The sequence below is a fragment of the Trachurus japonicus genome, chromosome 24, assembly GCF_045865225.1.
Source record: "Trachurus japonicus isolate A0001 chromosome 24, Traja_1.0".
In the NCBI taxonomy this organism is placed as follows: Eukaryota; Metazoa; Chordata; class Actinopteri; order Carangiformes; family Carangidae; genus Trachurus; species Trachurus japonicus.
This window is the reverse complement of record NC_140930.1, coordinates 20,132,957-20,160,175: the sequence shown is the minus strand read 5'-3', so window position 1 is coordinate 20,160,175 and position 27,219 is coordinate 20,132,957. Positions and strand designations below refer to the sequence as shown.

The following is a 27,219-nucleotide window of genomic DNA, read 5'->3' as shown; positions in this document are numbered from 1 at the left end:
ATCATGCCGGGTTACGCCAGGTTTCTGCTGCTGCTCTTGTGTTTGATCCTGGTCGGGGAGTGCAGGAAGCACAAAAGTAGGAAAAAGCGATGGTCGGCGCCGGCGGAGACGCACAAGCTCGGCAAGTAAGTCTGGGGATTGAACCCCTGTCTTCATTTAAGTGTTATTACTTAGGGTGGTGATCACCATGAGGCTGAACTCTGACTTTATTTCTAAGAACAGACAGCACAGGGGACACTCAAGAATCATGACGAGCTGAAAAAACAAAATGACGCGACGGCTGAGCGGATTTCACCTCCGCTCCAGCAGCGTCATCCAGGTGCTCAACATCTGGACGCAGCCCCGCGCGCCTCTTACTCCAAAGCCCGTTTCAGCTGACAGTGATGCTCCGCGGGCTCTCTGTCTCTCTCTCTGTCTCTCTCTGTCTCTCACTGTCTCTCTCACTGTCTCTCTCTCATTCTCTGTGCCATCTCTGCAGAAACCCTAACGCATGTTGGCTCCTCACATTGCGCTACAGAGCTGATGTTCTTTATGAGAGCTGCTCTGAGGGAAACAGGAGAGAGTGAGGAGAAAAGTGGAGGAATTTCTCAATCGGATTTGAAGCCTCTTGTCTGGTCTCATTTCCAGCCTCCTCCTCAGGTCTGTTGTCACAGCGCTGACAAAACTTGGACTCATTTTCAGTTTCAGTGAGGCTGCAAATGCGTTTCCATACTTCATAGTTTACTCCTGTGATTGTTTTATCTCTAATATATTCATACTGAGAAGGTTGAGCATTCATTTGAAAAATGATGAACGAGTAATCAAAGTTGTCCAAATTGCTGATGTTGATTGATTAACTGATTAATTAAAGTCCAAAAAAACAGCTGGCTGTGAAATGTTCTGCATGCAAATGTGCAGAACAACTGTCACCTATGGTTACAATCTTGGGACAAAGGAATTTCCTTCAGCCTGGAGGCATCTTTAATGCAACCTGTTCAGTGTTTGCTTTCACAAGGAGGTGCAAAGCAAAAAAAAAAAAAGAGAAAGAAAATACAAGACGTAAGGTGAATAGAAATGTAGGAGGCTCCACACAGCTTTGGACTGCAGCTTATCTCCCTCACACGGTCCCCACCTTTCATTCTGTTAAGTGTGAAGTTAAAGTCTGGACCTCTTATATCATTTTCCTCGATGCTGAGAGAAATCAATTCCACAGTGTGTGTATCCAAAATCTGAGACGTCGCACTCCTCTGTGCCAGAGCTCACTGTCGTACTGTGATGATGTTCTGTCATCACCATGGACACACACACACACACACTGTAGGTTATGTTGAATCAATCGCACATCCTACTGCCAGAAATAGTCACGAAAGCGCCAAACATGGATTAATCCGCCACTGAAAATAGTCCCCCCCCCCCAACTGTTGCAATATTTCCATCTGTGCCCATTTTGGAGCTTATAGCTGAATGATGAGCTGTTTTAAGTAATGTGTTTTTAAAGGTTTACTTATTCACTAGGAACAATGAGTTCAGCACAGTCCAGTCCAGCTCAGTATCCGAACAAACACTGTTTCACTGTTTCTGTTGTTTCATTTAGCTGCGTCGGTAAACATGTAGCTCCAGTGCAGGAAGGAGAGAGGTGGAGGAAATGCGATTCACGTCATGGAGCTGTTGATTGATTCAACTGTCTCGCTGGAGATTTGGCATGTGTCAAGATGTCAACAACATGCAGGCTGATACAGAAAATGATGGGTGCAGATGTCTCCTCCAGGTCACATGATGCGGGTGTGCGTTTGCCCCGGAGGTTGTATAGGTCGCAACAAGTCCTTCAAATGAAATGACAACATCATTTGTCCATGTATATTCTGATCTCACACCCGCATAAAGAGGACTGCACGGTTTCTCAGCTGTTATGCAAAATATATAGTTAAAGATAAATCTGTGTGTTTGGTTAGTGTTACAATAATATCCTAATAAATATAGGATGATGAAGAAGAGAAAAAAGCCCTGGCACACAACAGCCAAGAAACAAATTTATACAATTAGAAGTAAAAAGCAAATCTTAAACCAACAAACACAACTTCAACGTCACCACCTCTGAACCTCAACTTGTAGTTGGATGTAACTCTGACCTCTTCTACCACAACTTCTCCACTTACAAAGTGAGCAGTATTGGATTTATCCACACTGTGAAGGTGGACCAGTCAAGACATTTGTTAGCAGCCAGCCTTTCTTTTAAGGGTCATGGCAACTTAAAGAAATCAGGACACGGGTAATTACTGATGTATTTTAAGTCATAGGAATAAAAGGTGAACATATCTTGAGCTTGCCTGACTTCATCCATCTAACCAAAAGCCCACTTAAAAAGAACAAAGATTTTGGGACAAAGGAACCAGAGGTGCTGAGACGCTAATCCATTTCCAGGTTCAGGACTCAGTCCTGCAGCGCTCTGCTGGGAAGGTTGATAGGTCAAGTATTTGCTTTCTCCCACACAGTTGCATTATATATAAATTCAGTACCAACTGGTTCTTGAGCCAATCACAAGTGAGGATCGGAGCCTCTGACTGTTTTCTGAGTGATCCAATAAAAACACAGCAGATTTCAGGTAAACGTTCAGAGAAACTAAATCCTGTAAAGTTGGATGGTGGGTGGGACTTGAGGCATGGCTGAGGGTGGTGACTGCTTCGTTGTGACATCACAAGTCACAGAAGTCCTGATGACTTGTTTTAAGACTCAATTTGTGAATTACAGACTGTGTATTTCTCTTTGGACTGAAGACATTGAACTGTACTTTTACACTGTAGGTGACCTTTAACCCCAACCCTACTGTATGTTATTTGTCATAACAACACATTTAAAAGTTTATACTGGATGTGACTCAGGGTTAAGAAACGTCCAACATCGTTGTTCTTCTCTGGTGATGAAATGAAGCCATAAGAAAGAACTGAGACACAAAAGGTTGACAGTAATAAAAATACAGATCAGAAAGAAAACTTCTCTGTAATTCTAAAATCTTCTCTCCCTGTCCACTCATCTATTGCCAGTCCGCTGTCAAAGAAGGTTGTGGATGGAACTAAATCCCGAAAGGTGAAGACCACCCACCTTCTACGTATCGATGAACATGACTTCACCATGAGGCCCGCCTTCGCAGGTAAGCACCCAGAGATCTGCTTCTATTCAGTGATCAATTCACCCATTGTCCTTGACTCTTTATATCTGTATATATATCACACACTGACTGGATTAGACGTTCCAGCTCAGCAGTCCGCTGACCCCGTCTCTGCCTCTCTCGCTGCGAACATCGGCGCTCACCCTCTGCTGAACCTATAGTGTGACTGTTAATACCTTTATGACTGGAAAAAGAAGGAAGCAGGTTTATTCTTCCCACCTGTCTCCTCCTTTTCCCACACAGCTGCCAAACCTTTAAGAGGACAGAAATAGGTGACATGTTGAGCTTGCAGCTCCGAGCGGGAGCAAAAGAAAAAGAGAAGGAAACACAGGAATACTCAGCGGGTTGTGTTCTAAATACAAACTGACAGAGAGCTGAGCAGAGGACCTGCAGCACCTTATGGAAAAAAACAAAACAAAATGGGAAGATAGTCCTCTCTTCCCCTGCTGCTTCAGACTTATAGCTGCTAATGAGTCCAAATCTCTGCCAGATGTTTCAAAAACCGCTTTTTGTCAACTCTGATTGCTGTGCACTGACAGACATCAACCTAAGCAGTGTCTTCTGTGCCCTTGTTGTACACCCTGAATGTCAGGACAATACTACTGCTTCTGGGATTTGAGAAGGCAATTAAAAATAAGAAGCTTATTCCCGTTCTGTGGTATTTAGCATAAACAGGTCCCTGCGTACGTAGAGGAGGAGGAGGTGGTTGAGTTGAATGAAACCTCCCACAGTGAATTTCACGCTCCTCTGGGATGACGGTTGCGGCCGCAGATGGGAGTGGGATCCCACGGAGAGTCACTTTTTTTTTTTTTTTTTTGTCTCATGTCGGTATCTTCTTCTTCTTCCTCTGCTGCTGAAGAAGAAGAAGACGAAGAACGTGATCGTCTCAGTCAAAGATCTTCAAAAGCTGACTTGTGTGAGCGTCCTGCTGCTGCCTGCGAGGCTGCCGCGTGCTCATTTGGCTGAGGAAAGAAGTGTGTGTGTGTGTGCGTGTGTGTACGAAGCAGCTGCCTGCGGTTCCTCCAGGCTTCGATTGCAGTGTTACTAATGAAAGCCTCTTACGCAGCCACTTCCTGTTTGCTGGTGGAACGATATGGAGAATGATGCGCTTATGTGCCATCGGGGATCAGAGAGAAGATGGGAGCAAATTCTGTCACAAGTCACAATCAGACAAATCCTGACTGTGGGAAATTACATTGTCCGAAATAAAGTGCACACACTAAACTGATAACTCAAAGAGTTGTGTTTGGTTGAGACTCTTCTGCTGCTACATTATGGCTCAGAGAGCAACAGCAGCTCAGATTTAGCAGGTGGAGCTGGATGGTGGATGCTGATGAAGTTGTGTTTTCTAATTGGAGCACCTGGCTCTGCTCCCATTGGGTGGTCCCCCTGCTGCGGCCCTGACAAATCAAACGCATCCAGGAAGCTGAAGAGAATTACAGGGCGGATGTTTGGATGGAGTTATTTGAAACCATGTCAAGTTTGGATTTCCACGGGTGCGTCTATTTGAAGAGCTCCACCTCCCTGTCTGCCTCAGGTTTATAGAGACGCTCGGTGGGAAGGACAGACCTGCCACGCATCAGTCACATTAGTCTTAAAGAGACGGCACCCCTGTGGATTCTGAAGAAAGCCTCCCATCGGATGGATGGTCTCGCCGGGATTTCTCCGGCCTCGGCATGAGCGGCGCGTAATGGACGGGGCCGAGCTGTGTAATCTAGTCGGGGTGAAACGGGAGTGGATTTACAGCTGCTAATCCATGAACAGAGGAGCAGCTCCCTGTCAGTGTTGTGTCGTTCACCAGCGTTTCGTTCAAAGAACAAATCTTTTGGGGGAACGAACTGAGCTGAATCACTTCCTGGGACGGTCCATTCTCAGCCCGCCAGAGGTGCACGGACAGTGGCTAAGCAGGCGGATGTTAGAGAGGCGTCCTATGGGCCCTCATATCAGCACATTAAGGAATGAAACCCCTTAAACCTCCCACTGCAGTGCTGCTGCAGTAGCCTACCTCCCTTAGTGGGACCTGATGACATGCACATTAGTCTGGATGTGCGTCATTTTGGGGACATCTGCAAATCGTAGCGTCTGGCAGTCGTCTGTGATTTGGGCTGGGGAAGCCCCAGCCTGTAGGATCACCACTGCAGTCAGTCGTGAGTGAACAAACAGGGAAACACTCAGTGAGAGAGATCCAGGTCATTGGTTCACAGGAGGAATGTGGTTCATTCAACACAGCAAATAGAAAGATGGTCTGAGTTAAATGACATTGGTCAAGTAGAGCAGCCCAGATACTAGCTATATATTATATGCAGAGGAACTCCTAAACATCTAACAAGAGTGTGTACAGTGCCTCTCTCTCTCTCTCTCTCTCTCTCTCACACACACACACACACACACACACACACACACACACACACACACACACACACACACACACACACACACACACACAAACAGTCGAGGATGTTTTCATATATACGCCTTGAATGGGGCAGTAAACCACTCAACAGTGTCAGCACGGTCATTTTTCTGCTTCAGGCTTTGTGAACTTATTGTGAACTGGTTTGTATTATTGGTACTTTAGAGAAAATACTTATTCACAGCAACACACACACACACACACACACACACACACACACACACACACAGAGAGAGAGAGAACAAAAGAAACAAATAGGAAGAGAACAAAATATGAGTGAGTTATTATGATGCACAGAGAAATCTGCTGTAGGAAACATGTGGCTGAGCTTCAGACAGTGTTAGATCAATCAATCAATTTGTTTATTTCGGGCATGTCAATTTAAATCATCATCATCACACTTCATCTTCGTTCAAATAATACAATACACATGGCCGAAAGGGAAAGCGGGAGAAGCAAAAGCTTATCTAGTCCCGCCCCATTACCCACAGAATAAGAATATTTGTCATAATCTTTTATTTATTTTTTTTACATTTCGATATAACATTCTTTTACTTATGACATTTTGACATAATATGTTACGGCAGTAGATAGTATACAGATCATATCATAGAGATGACCTCACTGTGAAGGGGCAGTAGGCTACATGTCCAGTAATTCATTCACTGAGTGCGGACAGTGAACCCTGAGTTACAGTCTCACTGCTCCCTCTGGTCCCACTCCTGTCATCAAGTCAAAGTAGGAAACAATACCAAACATTCAACTATAACTCCAGCTAGATTCTCACCTCAATGTCTCATTTCTCACAAACTCCTGTTTTTTCTAAACACATCTGTGGAAATTACACAAAGAAAATGGGATCCCTCGAAGCATGACTGAGGAAATGAGATTTCTGACTAACAACTGCTGTAATCTTGCTTTCTGAAATTCACAGAATTTCAGAAAGCTGAGCAATTTACAGTGAATTCATGTTTCATGATCACCTGTGGTGTGAATGAAGAGGATCAGAGTTATCAAATTATGTGAATTTGAAAAAAACAAGTCGAATCACTGAGCAATTGAACATTCAAAACACTCAGAGATTCCTCACATTGTGTAACTTCTCCTGTTATCTATTCATGAAAATTGATTATTTCGTTCAAACGTCTGTTTTTCATTACAGATGGAAATTAGCTGTGAGCTAAATCTGATGCAACCACCTCTTCATTTTTTTCTGCAAATGATTAATGTAATTGCAAACTGTCCCTTAATAAACTAATAAACTAAACTAAACTAAACTAAACTCATTAACCAGTAATCCCCCCATCAACAAACTGAAGTGTTCCTTTCAGCTCTGAATTAGCCGTTCATATCATTCATATCTCCATGGAGCGGGTAAGCTCGGTGCTGGCTGCCATGTCGTGTCGCCATGTTTTTACGTTCAGTGGCAGCGTGACGGTAGGAAACTCAGCTCGGAAACTCACCGGAGACACCGGAGCTGTCGGCCCAGGTCGAGGTGGCGTCTGTGAAAAGTCACCGTGGTAACGCAGTGAGGAGGAATGGAGCGTTACACTGATGCTGCATTCACCTGCAGTCAGGCAGACGGCCGTCGGTAACAAACCAGATGTCATTTTAGTCACAGAAGTCGAGAGAAAGACGGTAAAACGTGGGTCAGGTAAACAGTACCACATCGCCATGACAACATATAGTCACATATATTGTTTTGCCTCGTGCCGATGGACCACTTGTTTACATTTAGCTGTTATGCTGCACACAAGTGGAACAAACTACCAGCAGAACTGAGATCAGCCCCAACTGTAAGCACTTTTAAATCCAGGTTAAAAACATTTCTCTTTTCACGTGCTTATAGCTGAGAACTTAAAACTTTATCTATTTTCTTTTATTTTACTTTTATTTGCTCTTGCTTCTGTTTTTAGTGTTTTGTTTGTTTTTATTCTGTCTTATGCTTCTTTTTTTAACGTTTTGTCTTTATGTAAAGCACATTGAGTTGCCTTGGTATGAAATGTGCTGTATAAATAAAGATGCCTTGCCTTGCCTTACATAGAGGCTTGTTTATGCCGTTGCGTGCAGTGGCTGTCGTCCGCCTGCTGTCTGCCCAATTTCACATGAATGCAGCATGAAAAATACAATTGAGTTGCTTGTGATATACAACCACAACGCTAGATGGGAGGAATTCCTACACACCTTTAACAAAGAAAAAGTTAGACTGCACACATAATGTGTTTATTCACATTAACTACAAACTTTCACTGACCTTGACAGGAGTGGTTTTGTTAGCCTGCCTAGCCACAGATGGGATGCAAACTCATTGAAAACTGTGATAGTGACAGTGGAGTGGAGTGCACTGCACACCCACCATCCATCCCAACCACTTTCCTCCGAGTCAGCAGCTGTTAATCTAAAAAACATTTTCCGCTGTGTTAGAGAGGTTCGAAAGTGTCATGAAAAAAGCAAAAAATGTGTGTCCATGTTGTGGTTATTTCCTAAACTGATGTTGTTCCACATTGAGGTTTAAGAGGTGTTACTGTTCTGCTCTGTTTTCTGTTGGGCACCTGTCACACAGAATCAATAAAATCGTTATTTTATCCCAGTTATGAAAATAAATCTGCAACAAACACTTGGGCCCAAATCTGGTCCATATAACCATAGAGTATTATGTTAAATGCTACTTCAACAGCTGAACCAGTACTAGCACAGAGAGAAAATGTTCCAATTGTCAGCCCATACTGCAGAATGACAGCCAGACTCACATGTAGCCTACATGTGTCAGACTCGCCCCAATGACATACATGATAGGAGACATATGTAAAAGTTTAATTTTGCTACAGGGCTTGAGTCTGGATGTGTTCTGTAAAGAGTGTGATCTTAGGGAAACAGCTAACTTGCAAAAAAAGAAAAATGTACCAACAACATTTTATTTTGATATCTTTGGACAGACACAGTGACAACAAGCCAGGCTAACTGTTTCCCCCTGCAGAGCATGTCAAACCCCATCCTGCACCCTATTTTACTGCTGTCTTGTGTTTTATTTGAAGTTTTGATCTACAAGATGTCTTTCTGGGGTTTACCTCCAAAAACAGAAATATGTAGTTTTATATCTCACAGGCATGAGACTCTCGTAATCACTTGTCAATCAGTCAATCAAAGGAAAGGAGGCTCTGAGTCTTCAGAATGGCTTATTGTTTTCTTAGTAATAAAATAAAAATACAACAGATTTCAGGTGTACACTCAGATAATGCTGCAAGGTTGGATGATGGGTGGGACTTGGGGGTGTGACTGTAAGCAGTAACTGTTTTCTTGTGACATCACAAAGTTACAGAAGTCCTGATAACTTCTTTCAAGGCTGAGTGTCTGAGGCTGTGTGCATTTTTCTGTGGACTGAAGCTTTTGTACTTTCACAGTATTTAAATAAAACCTATAGCTGCTTTATAATCAAAAAATATATACAGATTTTCTTTTTCATTAGATATGAGACCTTTAATGTGCAGGCAGAGGTGACATGTCTGAAAGAAACTTTCTACCAAAACTCAGCAAACTGCCTCATCCCCCGTTCGACTAGTTCAGACTTTAAACTTTTATGTCCCTGAACCCTTGCTGGCACACATCAAAATAAAAGTCCCTCCTCAACACCCATAGATTAATGATCATTACACAGCTTGTGTAGTGTAAATTCCTTAATTATAGACAATATGAAATTTCATCCATAGGGAGAATTTAAAGTCATACAGAGCCACTGAAATAATTAGCCTGATAAAAAATTCAGCTGCAGGATGACCACCCTCACAAGGCTCACAAAAAAAATGTTTCCTTTTATGTCATGGCATAAATGCATATGGATTATGTGCTTTTGTTTTCTCTCCCATAATTCCACTTTAAAGACTAAGACGTGGTACGAAGTGAAGCTGTCAATACTGCTCAGGCTGCACAGGCCCATTACCAGGCTGTAGTGCATTTGAACCGTGCTCCTCTGTGCTGTATGTTGGTGCTCCTACAGTAGTTGTGGTGTTCTTGTTTAATGTTAGTGGATGGGTGGGTGGGTGGGTGAGGGGGGGCACTGGCTAGGAGACTCTCCCTTCATACCCTATTTGAAAGCAGCCCACATAGAAGTGCGACTGCGGGCTACAAGACCCAACCCGAATGATGAAGTGGAGCGTCTCTGTGACGCATCCATGGGTCTCATCTGATAATCAGTGACGTAGAATAATTCGCTGATGTTCAAAAGCCCAAAATAGCAAAAAAAAAAAGAAGGAAATCTTCTCGCAAAACCACACGCAGGACATTTCATCTGTGAGCAACTGTCCCGTCTGAATGCATAACCCTCGCTTTTTCAGCCTCGGTTTTTGTACTGCAGTACAGCACAAGCTTACAATGTCCTGTAGGGAACATACACTGCTATATTCATCTATTATAGGTCTCCTCGCTCTCGTGTCTTCGCAGTGCAGTTCAGTTCAGCCGTGATCGGGCTCCGGGCCGTGGCCTCGTGTGACTTGGAGCTGCGGAGATGGAGAGAAAAATCCCACACGATTCCACCTTTGATGGAGGCTTTTGTTATTTCTCCTCAGCAGGTGTCTGGTGTCACGTCCGTTGCCCTGGTGTCACCGGGAGCTCAGGCTTTACCGAGTCTGGCACGTGATGTGTGGCATATGGTGTGAGACAGAGTAGAGAGGTCTCGCTGCTAACAGCTGTGAGTTAAAATCCCCTCTTCCAGGTAGCAGCTTTGCCGTGCCACTGGTTATGTAAGGCTGGCACTATTACTGCTGCTCAGATTAAAAATACTACAGCGGCCAATGTGACTTTAATACACGAATAACAGAAGGGTGTGTGAATTTGTTTTGCTATTCATGACAGGGCTACTATAGGATACTCCTCCAAATCTCTGTAAATCCCAAGAGGGCCTTTCAATCAGCTAGACACATCTTCAAATACCAAGGTGTTATGATTTGTTTATCAAATGAGTAGTGGATATTGTTATCTTTTGGGCTCTGTGTTACAGATGTGTCAATGACTGCATCAAAACTGGCTTCTTATTTAAAGGGATACTTCACCCAAAATCGATAATTCACCAATTTTCTACTCACCGTCATGCCAAAGAAGGGTTTGGAGAACTTTCAGAGTCATCAAAACGCAATTGGAGGGTCCGGCTAGCAACGGATTTTCATATAATGGCGGTGGATAGTGCTCAATATTCAATCGTCCAAAACACACACTACTGTATGAAACATTGAAATGCCACCATACTCCAAAAGCGTTTTGATAACTCCGAAAGTAGAAGTAGAAAATTGGTGAATTATTGATTTTGGCATTGGCGGGCGTTACAATCCCTATAATAAAAATCAAATATGTCTTCACAAATATATTTATTTCATTATTAAAAACTGACTGAATACTGGACTTACTGTACATTCAGTTGGACAGAAACACAAGGGAATTATCATAGTCTGCCCTAAGAGGACATTTGATGTTTAGACACTTTTGGACTATTAATGCATGGACTTGTAGCGTTGTTCCTTGACTCAGAACTTCCTTTCTTTGTCTTATGTTTCCTTCCCTGTTGATTGTCTACTCCACCCTCATGTGTTTTACCTATGTTCAGTCAGGTGTTTTACCTGTATTCAGTGTTTTACCTGTGTTCAGCACAGGGAGTATAGACTATCTGTGCTCCCTTTTGTCTCTGGTTTTTGGATTCTTATTTTGTAAGTCATGTTTGTTACTACATGCACTGATTTGCACCAATTCCCTTTTTGCCTTCATACCAACAATCCCTCAAATGTTACACGAATAAGCAACTGGATCTCAACATCTACCAGGAGATGATACAGCAGTGTTTTGTTCACTTCTTGTTTCTGCTGAAAGCAAATGTCCCATAAAATCAGAAAAATTTTCACTTCCCTTTATTTGCACACATCACAGCACACTCAGTGTTTTTGCGCTCCGTATTTATTTGCCCCCTAACCACCAATTTATCACCCTCACGAAAAGCTGTAACTTGGTAGCAATGGATGTGCCATTGGTTGTGTTGTGCAGTGTCTGTGACAGCTCAGACTCTGACTTTCCTCCGCACTTCCCTCTCTTCATCTTCCATACATTGATGAATTGGAGAAATAATGTCTGTGTCTCACTTTTTGTGTGGCCTCAGTCAACCCATGTCTGTTGTACATTAAAATATACTGGCGTGCTCATATCCTGTGTAATAAGTCCCATTAAACTCTACCGCAGAGATGAGAAATATATTGTGCATTATGTTGACGTTTCATCCCAAGGAGTCCTTAAAAGGGAAAGCTATTGAAAAGATAAATGAGCTTACTGTATGTTTGGTTTGGTTTGGCTTGGTTAACTGAAACCCCTTGGTTTAGAAATTGAGTGTAATGATGAATAAAAAAAACTAACATTACCTGTGAGTCATTTTGACCTGTTATTGATGTAACTGGGCCATTATTAGGATGGATGATGAGTAGATGGATAGTTACCCAGTCAATCTATGTAAGCCTCAGCTTAAAGGAATAAGATATCATGTGGGGTTGTGTAATTTGACCTTTTGCTGGGACAAGGTTAGTATACTCAGTGCTTCCATAATGTGGAATCAATGATGGAAAATGTCAGAGTGTTGAATCTTTACAGGCAGCACTGTAGTTTAGGATCTTACGGCTTGGTTTCAACTTTGTATTATGATGTAATGACAAAAGAACCTGAAATCATCATGTTTGCATCATGTTGGATCAAACTACACTCACCAGATATTAAAACAGTGTCACAGATATGAATGAATAGATAACTCTAATCTGCTGAACTGCTCTGAACCTGCAGGTCCTGCTGTCCCCGTTGGAGTGGATGTTCAGGTGGAGAGCTTGGACAGCATATCAGAGGTCGACATGGTGAGTGACTTCAACATGCCAAATTTTAACATCATGTTATAACTGAACAAATATACAGTACAGTGCCTCTATTACATACATCATATATACAGTACCAGGCAAATATTTGGACACACCTTCTCGTTCAATGGTTTTTCTTTAATATCTACATTGTAGATTCATAGACATTACAACCATGAAGGAACACATAGACACAAAAGTATGAGTTGGACCAAGTGAAGGGAAAACAACTGCTCAGCACCTCTGGTACACTTCCTTTAAGACTATTGACAAATAGGAGTTAGAATAGACTCGATGTAGACCTCGCCACTCATCATCATTTAACATAACATTAGCTATTACTTTTATAGTAATAATATTTTTTTGATATAAAATGTCAGTGTTGGATTATGGGGAATACTGGTAGCAGCTTTAACTGGTGAGTCCATTCAGCTTTCAGGCATCACGCTGCCTGATTTAACAAATGAAAGTGCTTCAGCACATGGGGAAGAAGCTCCAGTCAGACACAGCAGCTAATGGGGCTTTACAGGAACATCCTTCATGAACAGCATGAGAATCCACACACGAGTGCCACAGTGAGGAAGGCTGTGTAGCACTTGTCTCCATTAGATCAGAGCCCAAAACACAGAGTACTAAATAATGCGTAATAATAAACGTGCATCACTGCTGCCACTGGCATTTGAAGGATTATGTCCTTTTTTGAAACGACAGATGATTGGATCCTGTTAGTTGTAGTCATTAAGCCGTTTTCAGTCGGATACTCAGAATGAGATTATGAAAGCTCGGTGGTAGGGGCTGTTTATTTTACTCAAAGTCAGACTAAATGCACGTTGAGTAATGTAATTAAATCAACCTTCTGTTCTGGAACCATAAATTGGATCCAAAACTGTCATCGTCATATTGTGTAAGCGCCTGTTTGCAAGGACGACCAAGGATTACACTTCATTCTGAGGTTTTGCGTATTTATTTGTGTTGGAGCAGACGGAGGGGCGATGGGGGCTGGGGTAAAAAAAAAAAAAAATTCTAAATGACAGCTGTTTTTAATTATGTCATATTACAAAGTGTGAGGATGTTTTACAGTTACACAGCGAATAATCTTTCCCAAAAAATATTTTTCTATGTATTTTTCTTCCACGAAGAGTCCAAAACCAGACACATCTGTCTGTCTGTCAGGCCCAGTGACTGCTGACAGAAGACATGAATGAGTTTTATAAGAGGTCACAAAAAGTAACTCATCGTAAAAGAAAAATAACATATTTTCTGAGACAGGAAATCGGTTATTCTAATAATATAGTGATAATAATATAATAGTCTAATGCCATATGAAATATTTTTTGCTGGATACATGGCTTGACTGACTAATGACCAATCAATTTCACCACTGATCTGAGACCAGATTCTACTAAAAGGTTTATTCACAGTCAGTTGTAGCAATGTGCACTCAAAGATTTGCATCATTGCCATCAAATATACACAACATCTGTTTTATTTCATAACTATTATGTATTTTAAATGCCTGAGACAAACAATATTAACAGGCTTATGAGTGCAAAATAAAAAATGGGGGAAAAAAACTAAACAATCATCAGGGGAATAAAGTTTGTTCTGTGTTATTTTGTGTTTAGGTATTACACATTTATATAGCCTACAGTGTGTTTTCGAAAAGGTGAGTATGTGGGCATGGCAAAGCCTAACCCCAAATCTCAAAAATGCTGACAGCCCTTATGAAATATTTGCAACCCTTATTGTTTTTTTATTTTATTCAAATTATTATTATTATTTTAACACCAAAGTCATCCCACTTGCAATAGCATCCTACAGGTTGGGATAGAATTTGCAGCAGCAGGACATTGAATTAAAGAAAACATGTTGCCCAGTGCAACAGAGTGACTTCCTCTGTTCAATTATGTGCGGACAATAATGAAGCTCTGTGGTACACAGGATTATCTATCAGGCCTTGGATACACACACACACACAATACCTGTCAGTAGAACACACTTGTAGTTCGATGACAAAATTCAATAAGGAAAATGTAGAATAGATTTAGCAGATAGTTCCTTTAAAGCTTGTCCATGTAAGTTTTGGCAACATGGTCACACAGATAAATGAGGCTGTAGCTTCTTCTTTTTTTTTTTTTTTAATTGAGTTTTTTTTTTTTTATATATAGTTTATCATATTATTTTTGTGGGTTTTTTTTTTATTGCAAATGAGTTCAGCTTTACATTTTGGAGCAATGAGGACGTGAATAGTAAATGCTCATCTTAAATTATTGACCAAAGGCCACTGGTCATACAACACTGAGAGCGTTTGTGTCAAAAAAAACAGTGAGTGTTGTGAAGAGAATAGGTTTTATTGTTTTAAAATATTCAAGTCCAGGAAATCAAGGCATTACACTTCCCACCCCTCCTTCCCCCTCCCTCCCAGCCTTCCCCCTACAGCCTGGCCTTCTGCACCATCTGAGCTGATTTTGAAGATCATCTGCTCTTTAACTTATTAGTCAGCTACACCACCTCTTTTAATTTAGGTCAGCACTTATTTCCACTTACTCTAAAAACGATACATCTTCAAGGGATGCATGAATGTATTTGTAGCTATGAATAGCCTAAGATCAAAATGTTCAAGTACACACCACTTGAAATCACCTCTCATTAGTAGATTTATATTACATTACAGTTATTACTCATCTGAGGGATTCAGGCATGCCCCTGAACTCATCTTATGCAACATCAAAGGTACTTTTGTGGTGAGTGCCAGGAGTACAATGTGTTGCCGCAGCCATTATTCTGAACTGATCTGGTCTTATGTAATGCCACGAGGAGAATGGGGATAGAGGATGATCTCCTGTGGCAGGGAGTGGGGCAGCCCACTCCTGCCTGCGTAGCAACAGGGGGGAAGGAGGAGGGTGAGAAATCGAGAGCGGCGTTGTTTTGCCACCGACTGTGCTTAGTTAACATATGTTCACCACTTCTGTTGACCATCGATGTTTTAGTTATAAACAATCCATATAATCCAGCGGTGTAATCCCACGGGGGGGGGGGGGGATGTAATAAACCAGGTTCAGTCCTTGTGGTGTGACTTAATCCAGTGACTGTTTCTGTCTCCCCACCACCACCACCACCACCACCACCACCACTCCCTCAGGACTTCACCATGACCCTGTATCTGAGGCACTACTGGAAGGACGAGAGGCTGGCCTTCCCCAGCACCACCAACAAGAGCATGACCTTCGACGGGCGGCTGGTGAAGAAGATCTGGGTGCCTGACGTCTTCTTTGTCCACTCCAAGAGGTCCTTCATCCACGACACCACCACCGACAACATCATGCTGCGGGTCTTCCCAGATGGTCATGTCCTCTACAGCCTGAGGTGAGGACAGTAACACACACATATACACACACACACATACACGCATCTGCCTCCATAGGCTTTTTAACACACCGACTGAATGAGACTTGGCAGGCCCTGGTGTAGCGTCTGCAGAGCCGGTGAGATTTACTCTGGCTTTAATTCCCCAGGGTTACAGTTACCGCTGCATGTAACATGGATTTCAGCCGTTTCCCTTTGGACTCGCAGACGTGCACACTGGAGCTGGAGAGCTGTAAGTATTCACGTGCCTCCGCTCTTTTTGCTCAAAAGACTTTTCAGATATTTTGTTCCTAATTATGAAAGGCCCAGAGCAATTTAGCAGCGTGCTGCCTGAAGCAGCACCACACTGACAAGAAATGCTAAACTGTGATTTATTAGTGGGGAAGTTGGTGCAGAACAACAGTGTTATTCCATTAGGATTTCATATCAGTGGGACTCTGATTTGATAGCACTGGTTACCGGAAATTAGAAAATGGTTGTTTTATTTACCTTGACTGCAGAGAGTTTAATCCAACAACTTAATGTTAGAAGGTTTCTCTTTACAGTCTGTCTGTTTTAGAGGTCGATGTCATCGTGCTATAGTGCTACTGTCTTCATCTTTACCTGTAATATCAGTGCAATGTACATTTCTGCTGCACAAACACCCTAAGTATCACTATGTAGTATTTAAAGTGATGTTTCTCAGACAGCAGTTAGCAGCTGGCCGTCATTGATTCACCTTTTATTTGATAATCAACAATGTTGACATTGTGTCTGATGCATATCCCTTGAGTGTAATACTGAATATTTATGTCACTTTTTTGATACAGATTTTATCAACTGAAAAGAAAATTAAAGTATACATTGCAGTACACTAATTAGTTAGCTCAGTTAAAAGAATAGTTCACCCAAAATTCAAATTTCACTCATTATCTACTCACCCTCATGTCGACTAAGGGCTGGGAGAAGTTTCAGAGTTATCCGTGGCTTCTCTGAGTTACAGGGGGTCTCGGCGTAGCAGTGCATGTCCATATAACGGTTGCAAATGGATACCACTTTTCTTTGTAACAAAAAGACACACCAACCATACCTCCATGCTGCTCGTATGTAATGTCCGTCTTGTATTGAAGCCCCGAAATGTGAAATTGATCAGAAAAAAAACTTAAATAAGTCTGTAATTCAAGCTTGTTTGCAGCGGAAGCTCCTCTTCCTGGTCCGTCCAAATCTCGCGCGATTTGCACCGGCGTCAGTAATCGCATTGACGCTGGCCCAAATCTCGCGAGAAGATTTGCGCTGGAAGAAAAGTGGTATCCATTTGCAACCGTCATATGGACACGCAGTGCTGCACGGAGCCCCGCTGTAACTCCGAGAAGGCACGGATAACTCTGAAACTTCTCCCAGCCCTTAGTCGACATGAGGGTGAGTAGATAATGAGTGAAATTTCAATTTTGAGTGAGTGAACTATCCCTTTAAGTTACAGCACTGATGAGACATCCTCATTTACTCATTAGATATGGAATGACAAAAGATTTTTCTAATGGAGGGTAAAAAAAAAAATGACATGGAATGAATTAATAAATGAACAATTGGTGTTTATTTAGGCATTGCTGCAATTATTTAGTACTTATTGCTACAGTTGTTGCCTGCATTGCCTTAACTTCAGTCCTTATTTATCTAACCTGATGACATTTTTTTGTCTTCCATGTTTTGATCTTCAATATGATCAAACCAATTCAGTCAGTCCATGAAAGAGCATGAAAGAATTCCACTCTGATACCCAGCCCTGTCTCTGATACTGACTCTGGCTCTGCTGTACATAAACTGATGCTTTCCGTCCATCAGATGCGTACACGGACGAGGACCTGATGCTGTACTGGAAAAGCGGCGATGAGTCTCTGAGCACCGACGACAGGATTTCTCTGTCACAGTTTCTCATCCAGAAGTTTCACACTACCTCTAGACTGGCTTTCTACAGCAGCACAGGTACAGCAGCAACACTCAGGATGAGCTGAGTCTTATAGAGATTTTCTTTAAGGCTGAATTGCTCAGTGAAAAATTACAGTCACTAAGGTCAATGTGTGGTATGGAGTCATTTGCTTAATTCATTCATATAAATTGAAATAGAAATAACCTTAATGTTAATGCTATCTTGGGGTCTTGTTCTGTGGCGGGGTCAAAATCTACTTTTAATATTAAAGGCCTTATATATTTTTAATACAACCTGTTCTCTACAGGTGCAGGTAATGCTTATTTTTCATAGTGTGTGTTTGCATTGTACAGAGATATTTAGGCATAGTGAAATGTGAAACCCAACAGAACTGACTAGGAAAAATATGTTTGATGGTTTATGGAAGGCAACTGATGTCTGTTTTGTTCACAATGGCAAAAATGAAAATGTAGGTGGTGTTATGAGACTACACAAGAGAGCAAGTGAAACATTTGGTGATGTGTTTGTATTGCCTGTTCCGTGCTTTTGTGCTGCAAGGGGAACTAACAGCTTTATTATACAACACAATCTCCTGGGACCTCCACTCCTTAAAGATGATAGCAGTGCAATGCTACACCAGTAATGCAGAGTTTGGAAATTCTCCACTTTTGCTGAAATCACGAGTGTGGCACCGTTTCACTTTTTCTGGAGAAAATAATCAAAGAGTGGCTGAGGAGACAATGATGCCAAACAATACACAGCCACTCACAACCTTAGCGCTCATTCCCACCGCTAACATAAAGACACAACAAAGGAAAAGGACGCATGAAAGAAGTAAACCACCCATGACACCAGGCAGCATTGTTGAAACCTTTCTTCATCCCTCCTCCACAAGGCAGTGTAAAGAAATAGCTGAAGCAATTGGCAGCTTCACTGCAGCCACGCTACGCTACGGAGGCTCATGGGATTTCTTGGTTTCCCTCAACAAAACTAATCAAATACACAATCCAAAAACTCCAAAACACTCTCGTTGTGACCTGCACATTCACCACGCTATGAGATAATAACAAAACGTTACGAGACAGAGTTGTTTTCAAGGTAAATTCATGCAAAACTGCTGATGCGCGTTCCCATCTGGGGTAGTTTTTCGACAAGCAGTCTCTGCATTTACCTCTAAAACAACTCTGTCTCATAACGTTCCGTTATTATTTCATAGCGTGGTGAATGTGCAGGTCACAACTTGTCCACCAGAGCGTTTTGGAGTTGTTGGATTGTGTATTTGATGAGTTTGATGAGGGAAACAAAGAAATCCCATTAGCCTCTGTAGCGTAGCTCTGAGCAGCTCGTGGCTCTGCTCCGCCGTTCTAAAAGTAGCTTGCACCGACAATTAAAGGTAACGAACCTACTCCTAAAACGATAGGGATTATGGCAATGTTGCAGAAGTGCTTAAAGTGGCTTTTAGGGAGTGGGAGTTGGACAGCAGGCCGTGTCGCCACACTGCTGTGACTGAAAACCTGGCCCCTACAAAACGTGTTCAGCGCACACTGTCTATAACCACCCAGTGGGGTTTTACAGCCACCTGTCAGGCCAGGTGCAAAGAGCGATAGGTGTCTTCCACAGGAGCTCTGCAGCCTTTACACCGCTGGCAGCGGCGCAGACTTTTCTGTGGCTACAGACACACAAACTCATCACGGATGTTAGAACAGGCTCTTCTATGCTATAGACCACCGGGCTGATGTTTTGGAGCAACAGGCGGCCATTACGGCTGCTTTTATCAGCACCAAAGTTGACAGTATCGACAGCTGGCTGGGGATGAAATGCCCACCGAGCGCCACAGTTGAAAGCATTCTTGATTTCCTAGATTTCTAACACCTCAGTGAGCTGATGTGTTGAGTTCAGTCGCTGTTGGCCCTGCACTAAAAGCAGCCGTGTTGACAGTGCTTTTGAAGCAAGCTGATTGATCCAAGTGTTCAGCACATTTGTTTTGTTGACCCAGCGTTGGATCAGTTGGAAAATAACTACTATACAGAATTGAATATTTATTTTGTTCTACTCTTATTTTTATTATTATGAGTATATTTGTGAAGCATTGTGAAGCAGACTTACACACAAGGGCAGCCACTGTTTGTGCACTCATATACTGCAAATTGTATGTAGCCCATGTACAGTATGTGTCTTTGTTAAACTCAATATCCAAATGACCCAAACCTGAACTTGTCTTTGACTCAAGAAGTTTAAAGTCGAGTTGATTCAGTCTCTAACTTTTCTTTTGTTTGTGTGAAGACATGAATTATCTTTTCTTTCTTTTTAATGCTTTGATCCCAACCCAGGTAACCCTCCTCTGAAACTGTTTTTCTCTTGTTTGTTAGTGGAGCCTCTGCTGCCTGAGTGACAAGTTAATATTATTGTTCAGGCAGCTGCAAACAGCCTCAACTTTTATCTATGATTTCCCCCCCCCCCCCCCCATCTGTGGTGTTGAATCCGAAATGCAGATGGTTTGGTGTCATGATTATTGGTTAGAAGTTTTTCACCAAGAACAACAGCAACTGACAGACATCTTGAGATGTGAAGCACAAGTACAGAAAACAAATGAAATGATGGTCAAATTCCATTTAGCTGCTTCACCTTCAAAGCCTCTGTTTTGTGCAATGGCTCCCTGGTACAGAGCCATGGTTAACCTTATTACTAACACATGTGCTTTTGTTGTCATGGGTTTAATAAGAAACATGTGGATTACAACAGACTTTCATTGCCATGGTTACTATGATAACCATTGTAACTATGTTCAGGAAAAGATTGTGATCTTAGTTAAAATAAAGTTACAAACTCAACATCAGACAGTGTTTGGGGTCATGGTTTTATTAATAGTGACATTTCAAGGTCAGGGATAATAGAAACATAGCTGTGACTTTCACATGGAGATTGAACACCACTCTGCTGTTTCATATTCCCGTCGTTCTTTATACTAGATCGCTGCACCTTTTCCTTTGCTCCTGTCATAATTACTCCAACTAATGATTTCACCTGACAACAAAATGTAATATTGGTCCTAACGATCTGCTGCCCAAATGATCTAGGCAGGCATGGGCAAACCATTCCTCAAAAGTCAGTTTGTCTGCAGGTTTTCGTTCCAACCAACAGTTTGACCAATCAACTGTCTGAAGACTGAGATCAGTTGATTAAAGGGATACTTCACCCAAAATCGATAATTCACCAATCATCTACTCACTGTCATACCAAGGAAGGGTTTGGAGAAGGATAACTTTCGGAGTCATCAAAACTCTTTTGGAGTTCCAGGGGGGGGTCCAGCTGGCAACAGACTTTCATACAGTATAATGGCGGCGGATGGTGCTCAGTTTTGAATCATCCAAAACACACACTATGAAACATCCAAATACCTCCATACTGCTCGTCTGTACTGACCCAAGTGTCCTGAAGCCGCCACATGAAAAAAGTTGTTCGGTCTAAGTTAATTTGATCTCTTTTTTTTAGCCTTGTTGTAGCAGTAGCTCTATGCGAGTGAGCACTATCCGCCGCCATTATATGAAAATCCGCTGCTAGCCGGACCCCCTTGTCGGTGCCTGATCTTAGGGCTCTTTTTTTTTTTTTACAGGAGGACACTCCCTAGTAGAATTAAATCACTTGACTTGATTGATTTGACATACCAGTGAGGACCAGGCTGTGGTAGGAGGCTGTGGTGTGAGCTCTAAGGCTACGTCTATTCAATAGTGCACAGAGATCAGGTATAAACAAGTGCACTGAAGGTGCACTCACATGTTTTGGTTAGATATGTTAGGGTGATAGGAGAAGAGGTGCACCCCTGCTCTGATAACGCTCAGTAGCCTGTTCCACTATCACAATAGTCTGGACTGAGACTGTCTTGTGCACAGGGATGGTGATACCAGACAGTTTTCCCCCCCTGGAGGAACACAGAGAATAAGGCTGTATGATTGAGTCCATCTATATGGGAGCAGACCAAGAAGTCACTCTGAAGTCAAACATTACTGACTTAAATTTGATTTGTGTGGAGGTCGATGAGCAGTGGAGTGGCATGTGCCCTTTTGGGCAGATGGAAGACGAGACGTCCTGCCTCACTCTAAGCCCCTCTGTATGGGTTTCACTGTGCAGTAGATTCTTAACTGAATAATTTTATTTGAAGTCTGCATGATCCTATCCTACAGACAAAAATGTCCTGGTTACTCACTGCTTAACAATGACAACAGTTATCATAGAAAATAGAGCCACCAAAGGTAATGGCGTCCTGTTCGACTATTAGGATTAACACTGTATAGAAAGAAAAACTGAAATTTTCCTCCAGTTTGAAACTCACTGCGGCTGAAAAAACACACCACTGGCTAAGTTTATAGTATATCTTCACATTCACATTGTTATTCAGCCGTTTTTCTACCTTGTGCTGCTTTGTTGTCATAGATCTTTATAATGACCTCCTTTCTGTTTAGCCACTGCTTTGTTTATTCATTGGTTTGTTTGGTCTGGTTTTTCATGCCCTCCAGATTCCTGTCATCCCTGTGTGAATTAGTTGGTATTTTCACCCCATGCAGCTCTGTGTTTATCGTGGCACTTTAGTACATCATTATCTTTTACTCCTTCCTTGTCTCCAGGCTGGTACAACCGTCTGTACATCAACTTCACTCTGCGGCGTCACATCTTCTTCTTCTTGCTGCAGACCTACTTCCCCGCCACTCTGATGGTCATGTTGTCCTGGGTGTCTTTCTGGATTGACCGCAGGGCCGTCCCTGCCAGAGTCTCTTTAGGTAAGAGGACATGCGACGCAGCGACTATGTTGTGTGTTCAGTTTTTATAGTGCGTCTGAAAGCACATTACAGTGACCTGGGAGACCTGACAGCGTAACCCAGTTAGCACAGACAGGAGCACCCTGGAGGGAATCGTACTGTTAAGGGATAGTTCAGTGTTGTGGGAAATTTGCACATTTTCTTTCTCTAAGATGAAAAGATCATTATAATTGGGACTCAGACACTTAAATAGGTGCTGTTTGGTTTGAAAACAAAAAATCAGAGACCTTTGGAAACAGTGACGTAGACACACTCCTCCCCTCCTGATTGGTCTGACCAGCCTCGACTGCCGGTGGGGAATACAACATGTCACATGAATTACAAGTGTTGCTGACCTTGTTTTCTTTGCTAGCAGCTGTTTCTACCTTTGCTATTTCTCATTCATTGTATTTTCTGCAATTAACCGACCTCAGACTGGATAATCTGCTTCCTGTTTACGCCAGCATGCCACACACATGCCCAGTTTATGGGTTTCAGACTCCTGTGGTGACTGGGCACAAGGGAAACAAATGATTTCAGTAGCTTTTGTGTCAGTTAAGTGGATAAATAAACTTTCACAAAGAAAGTTTTTCTTTTGTTTCTACACAGATTGATCAAAGACTTGAGATCACCCGTTTAATAATTAAGTGTTGGAGGTATTCAATTTGTGTTCATTCTCTTTCGACCAAAGACCCTGTACAGTACTTAAACACAGTAATTAATATACTGTTATCAGTACTCTAATCTTACACTAGATAAAACACCAATTGTATTGTATTTCCTAAAATGCGGGTAGACAAAAACTGTAAAGTAGCAACATTTAAGTTCCTTTTTGCTGCATTGATGCGTTTAAACCACACTGATTTTGAGGTAGCGGTGTGTATGAGAGCTCAGCTTCACATGCTTTTACAAGATGTGTTTTCCTGACAGAGGGAATAGATTGTAACCTTTTGGTCAGGACATACGCTCATGTGGAGCTTTGCTGCACTACCAATATCACTAGCTTCATTTTGTTGTATATTTCCCGACCCACAGCAGCCAGAGCAGTCTAGACATTGCAAAAAAAAAAAGATCTGGTGTGAAGCCAGAGGGGCACAGTTCAAGAGATGTTGTCTGTCTGGGAAAAGATGGATTAGACAGAGCAAAGTCCTGATATTAGTTCTGAGCCTCTTTTTCACCACCGTGCTAACCTGCTGAAGTTGTATTTTCTCTGTGTTTCAGGTATAACCACGGTGCTCACCATGTCCACCATCATCACTGGAGTCAACGCCTCCATGCCCAGGGTCTCCTACATCAAAGCTGTGGATATTTACCTCTGGGTCAGTTTTGTCTTCGTGTTCCTGTCTGTGCTTGAATACGCCGCCGTCAACTACCTGACCACAGTGAGGGACGGTAAAGAGCGGAAGCTCCGGGAAAAAGTCAGGGAGCAGGTACAGGCAGCTTTTCAGCAATGGCACATTTCCGCATGATCTCTAACTTTTTTAGTTAGCCTTCAATCACTCACTTTCTTTTTTTCCCCCTAAGTCCCAGGCCATCCCCTGCACCTGTGGCATGTCGCATGCCAGGACCATGATGCTGGATGGGACATATAGCGAGGCAGACGCCAACAGCTTGGCAGGGTACACCAGAGCCTCCATGATGGCCGAGGATGCTTCAGAAAAACAGGAGCGAATGGTGGTGCATCTCTCCCTGGACAACGAGTCCACGGGGACAAAGAAAAAGGGCATTCGCGGCTTCCGGATCATCCAGAACACCCACGCCATCGACACCTACTCTCGCATGATCTTCCCTGGTGCCTACATCCTGTTTAACCTGATCTACTGGTGTGTGTACTGCTGAGTATGTGGACACTGTTTGAGCCTAAACTGTAGCACTGAAAGGGGGAAAAAAAATAAACTGAAGAATCATTTTGTTGACCTTTTGAAAAGAGGTAAGTTGTTCCCATACTGCATGTTCAAATGGAACAACAAGTCGGCTGAAAAATATCGCAGGCTCCAGGGTGTGAATTTCAACAACTCTGGCTCACACACATCACCACCGGACTGAACCACTTACACAACTTCTCCTTCTTTACATTCATATTCCAACAACCTGTTGGGGCTGGTTGCACAAGTTTTGCTGAGCTTCTGGCAACACAACCTTTGTTGGTCAGAATTTTCACATTTTGGTCTCACCATCAACCAACTAAGAAAAATAATTGGCTCTTTAGGAGAGTTCACTGGCTCAGACCAAAACTGATGAGAGTACAGCAGTGGTTACTAAGCAGACTGTGGTCTGGATCCAGACCCCGGACCTGTAACATAATAACTACAAGGTCAATCACTGCGAGTCAGTGAGTGAGAAATACTGCACACGACAGGGGGAGATGGTATCTGAGAAATAAGTGAGAAAAATGGGATATAAGAGGGAAAGAAAGCCATCAGGATGCATCAAAGCTGTTCAGTTTTTAGGTTGTGTCAAGACTGTGTATGATGAAAATCTGTAAGGATGTAATGTGGATATAACAAAAAAAGAAAAGGCAGAACTTAAGATAGATTTATTTCATTTCATATTTCTAAAATTAAGCTATTTAATTAAAATGCACATTTTTCAAAAACTCCGTTCTCAGCCCTTATTTAACTTGAAATGAAAGTAGTCATTATCATAGTACATAAGTTATACGAAAAGTTAATAGTTATTCCACTACTTATTTTTCTTCTATCCCATTCCTACCCTCCTAACTTGACCTCTTGGGAAATCAAAAACGCCTGGAAAGAAGTTAAAGCTTAGAAATGAGAAGCTAAGGTTTTCTGATGAGGGTTTGTCACTATTGCAACTTTTCTAGCATTACAGTTTATCTAGGAAATATTGACTGGTAGATCTTTCAGATTGTTGGGACAGAACATTTACGTTTATTTTTACTTTTACATTTTTATCCAGAGCCACAAATGAGGGGCATCATTAAAGCTTCAGGGCAGGAGGAGACCTACATTTGATAAGTACAAGGAAAGTGTTGGACTGCTCTGATCTGAGTCATATAGTCAGACTCTGCACTGTCTTTGTGCAACCAGCCCCTGCCCAGACTTCCCTAAATGATACTCTCTATTCTGTGAAGCTCTCTGTGTTCGATCTAACTGTCAAAATAATAAGAGCATATAATTTGGTGGCTTTTGCCTCTGTAACCTTTGGAGCTGACTGAGTCACATAACTGAATGCGTCCAGAACAGATGGCTAATGAGGCAGTAAGGGAGCTAAATACCAGGCTTTCTTCCCTCCATAGCCCTCCCAATACAGCGACAATATTTTACTTCAAGTGACAGTCCTTCCCTGTATTCTTCAGTGTGTGCTGTCAACATTCACCAGATTAAAGCAACAAAGAAAGCCAGGACAAAACAGGACGCTACTAATCTGTGGGTTTTAATGCACCATATATCACTGTTTCTGAGTAATAGTTTATTTATTTATGAATTCACAGGATTCTCTGTTCACTGAATATATTTTATTTAATATTTATTTCTTTATCTTAGTGCAGCAATAGGATCCATGTGCCATGACACCTTAAGTTGGCAAAGATGCACGAAACAGGGCTTGTACAAAACTGCTTGATGCATGCTGCAAGACGTGCAATACGTGTATCTTTCTAGTTGTATATTTCTTAGAAAGGACTTTTAATCATGGAAAGCTTTACCAGTGATGTAACCAACTTGAACCGCCTTAAGTGAACATTTTTTTATACACCAACATGGTTTAATGGCTGTATTTTTTTTTGTTCATTTGTTTGCTTGAGTTCTATGAGTGACTGCATAGTTGTATTGGAGTTTTCTAAGCAGTATACAGTTCAGCAATTTATTTAATCATCTGGGTAAATAGTAAGCTAGAGGCACTTGATGACTTTACCCAAGTGCTACAATTTCATTCCTTAACACTGGTTTACATGACAATATACAAAAGCAGATCCTATAAAAATCATTTAGAAACATCAATTTTATGAAATCAGCTTATTCCCCTACTTTCTAAGCACTAAGCCCCGTTTATGTTTTTGCATTAAGTGATATGACATAGCCCACAGCAGCTACATGTGTAGCCTCTGGGACGCGGATTAGCCCCTTGCACGCAAATATGTATCCAAATTCTTGTGTATTCATATGAAATACAGAGGCTGGACCAGGGGCAATTAGCTAAGCTTATCTAAAAACACAGGATGCAGGGGGAAATGGCACCAACCAGACTTTTTAATGCTTCCTAATTAACTCACTAATTAGCACATCATAGCCTATATATTGTTTAAAGAAAAAATCAGCACTCAGTGAGCAACGTGAGAACAACGCTTGGGGAGAGAGTAGTTTTAGGCTTAGTTATGCCTTATGTGGAATTCAGCAAGCTGCAGGTAATATGTTTTACATTTATATAAAAACATCAGTTAAAGTTAAATTATATAATGTTAAAGCAGAAGTAAGCGATCCGGTTGTTTTGGCTAACTTCCTGTCAGAGGATGGAGTTAGCAGTCCCCGCCCTCGTCCCTACGTCACCACATTCACGCGCATCCCTTGGCTGCACACACAGAGAGGACCGCCCCTTTATGCCGTTCTCTCTCCTCATTGGATAAAGGTTGTAGGATACAAGGAAAGTTTTCTCCTCGGCTTACAGCAGAGCAGAGTGACTGACAGACCCGTGTTTCAGACCAAACACTCTATATAAGTGATTGCTGTCGGAAGATATAACTATTTAAGACTTATATTAACACA

General features: G+C 42.0%; 1 protein-coding gene across 1 annotated transcript; it reads left to right on the top strand.

The window, feature by feature from the left end:
* LOC146961917 (gamma-aminobutyric acid receptor subunit rho-2-like) lies at positions 1-24,375 on the top strand. The gene is made up of 9 exons (XM_085771009.1): positions 1-125; positions 3,021-3,127; positions 12,363-12,430; positions 15,573-15,796; positions 15,946-16,028; positions 17,618-17,758; positions 22,325-22,477; positions 23,717-23,925; positions 24,020-24,375. The coding sequence occupies exons 1-9, from the start codon at positions 4-6 to the stop codon at positions 24,332-24,334; spliced, it is 1,422 nt and encodes a 473-aa protein (XP_085627135.1). The 5' UTR covers positions 1-3; the 3' UTR covers positions 24,335-24,375.
* Positions 24,376-27,219: the final 2,844 nt, after the last annotated feature.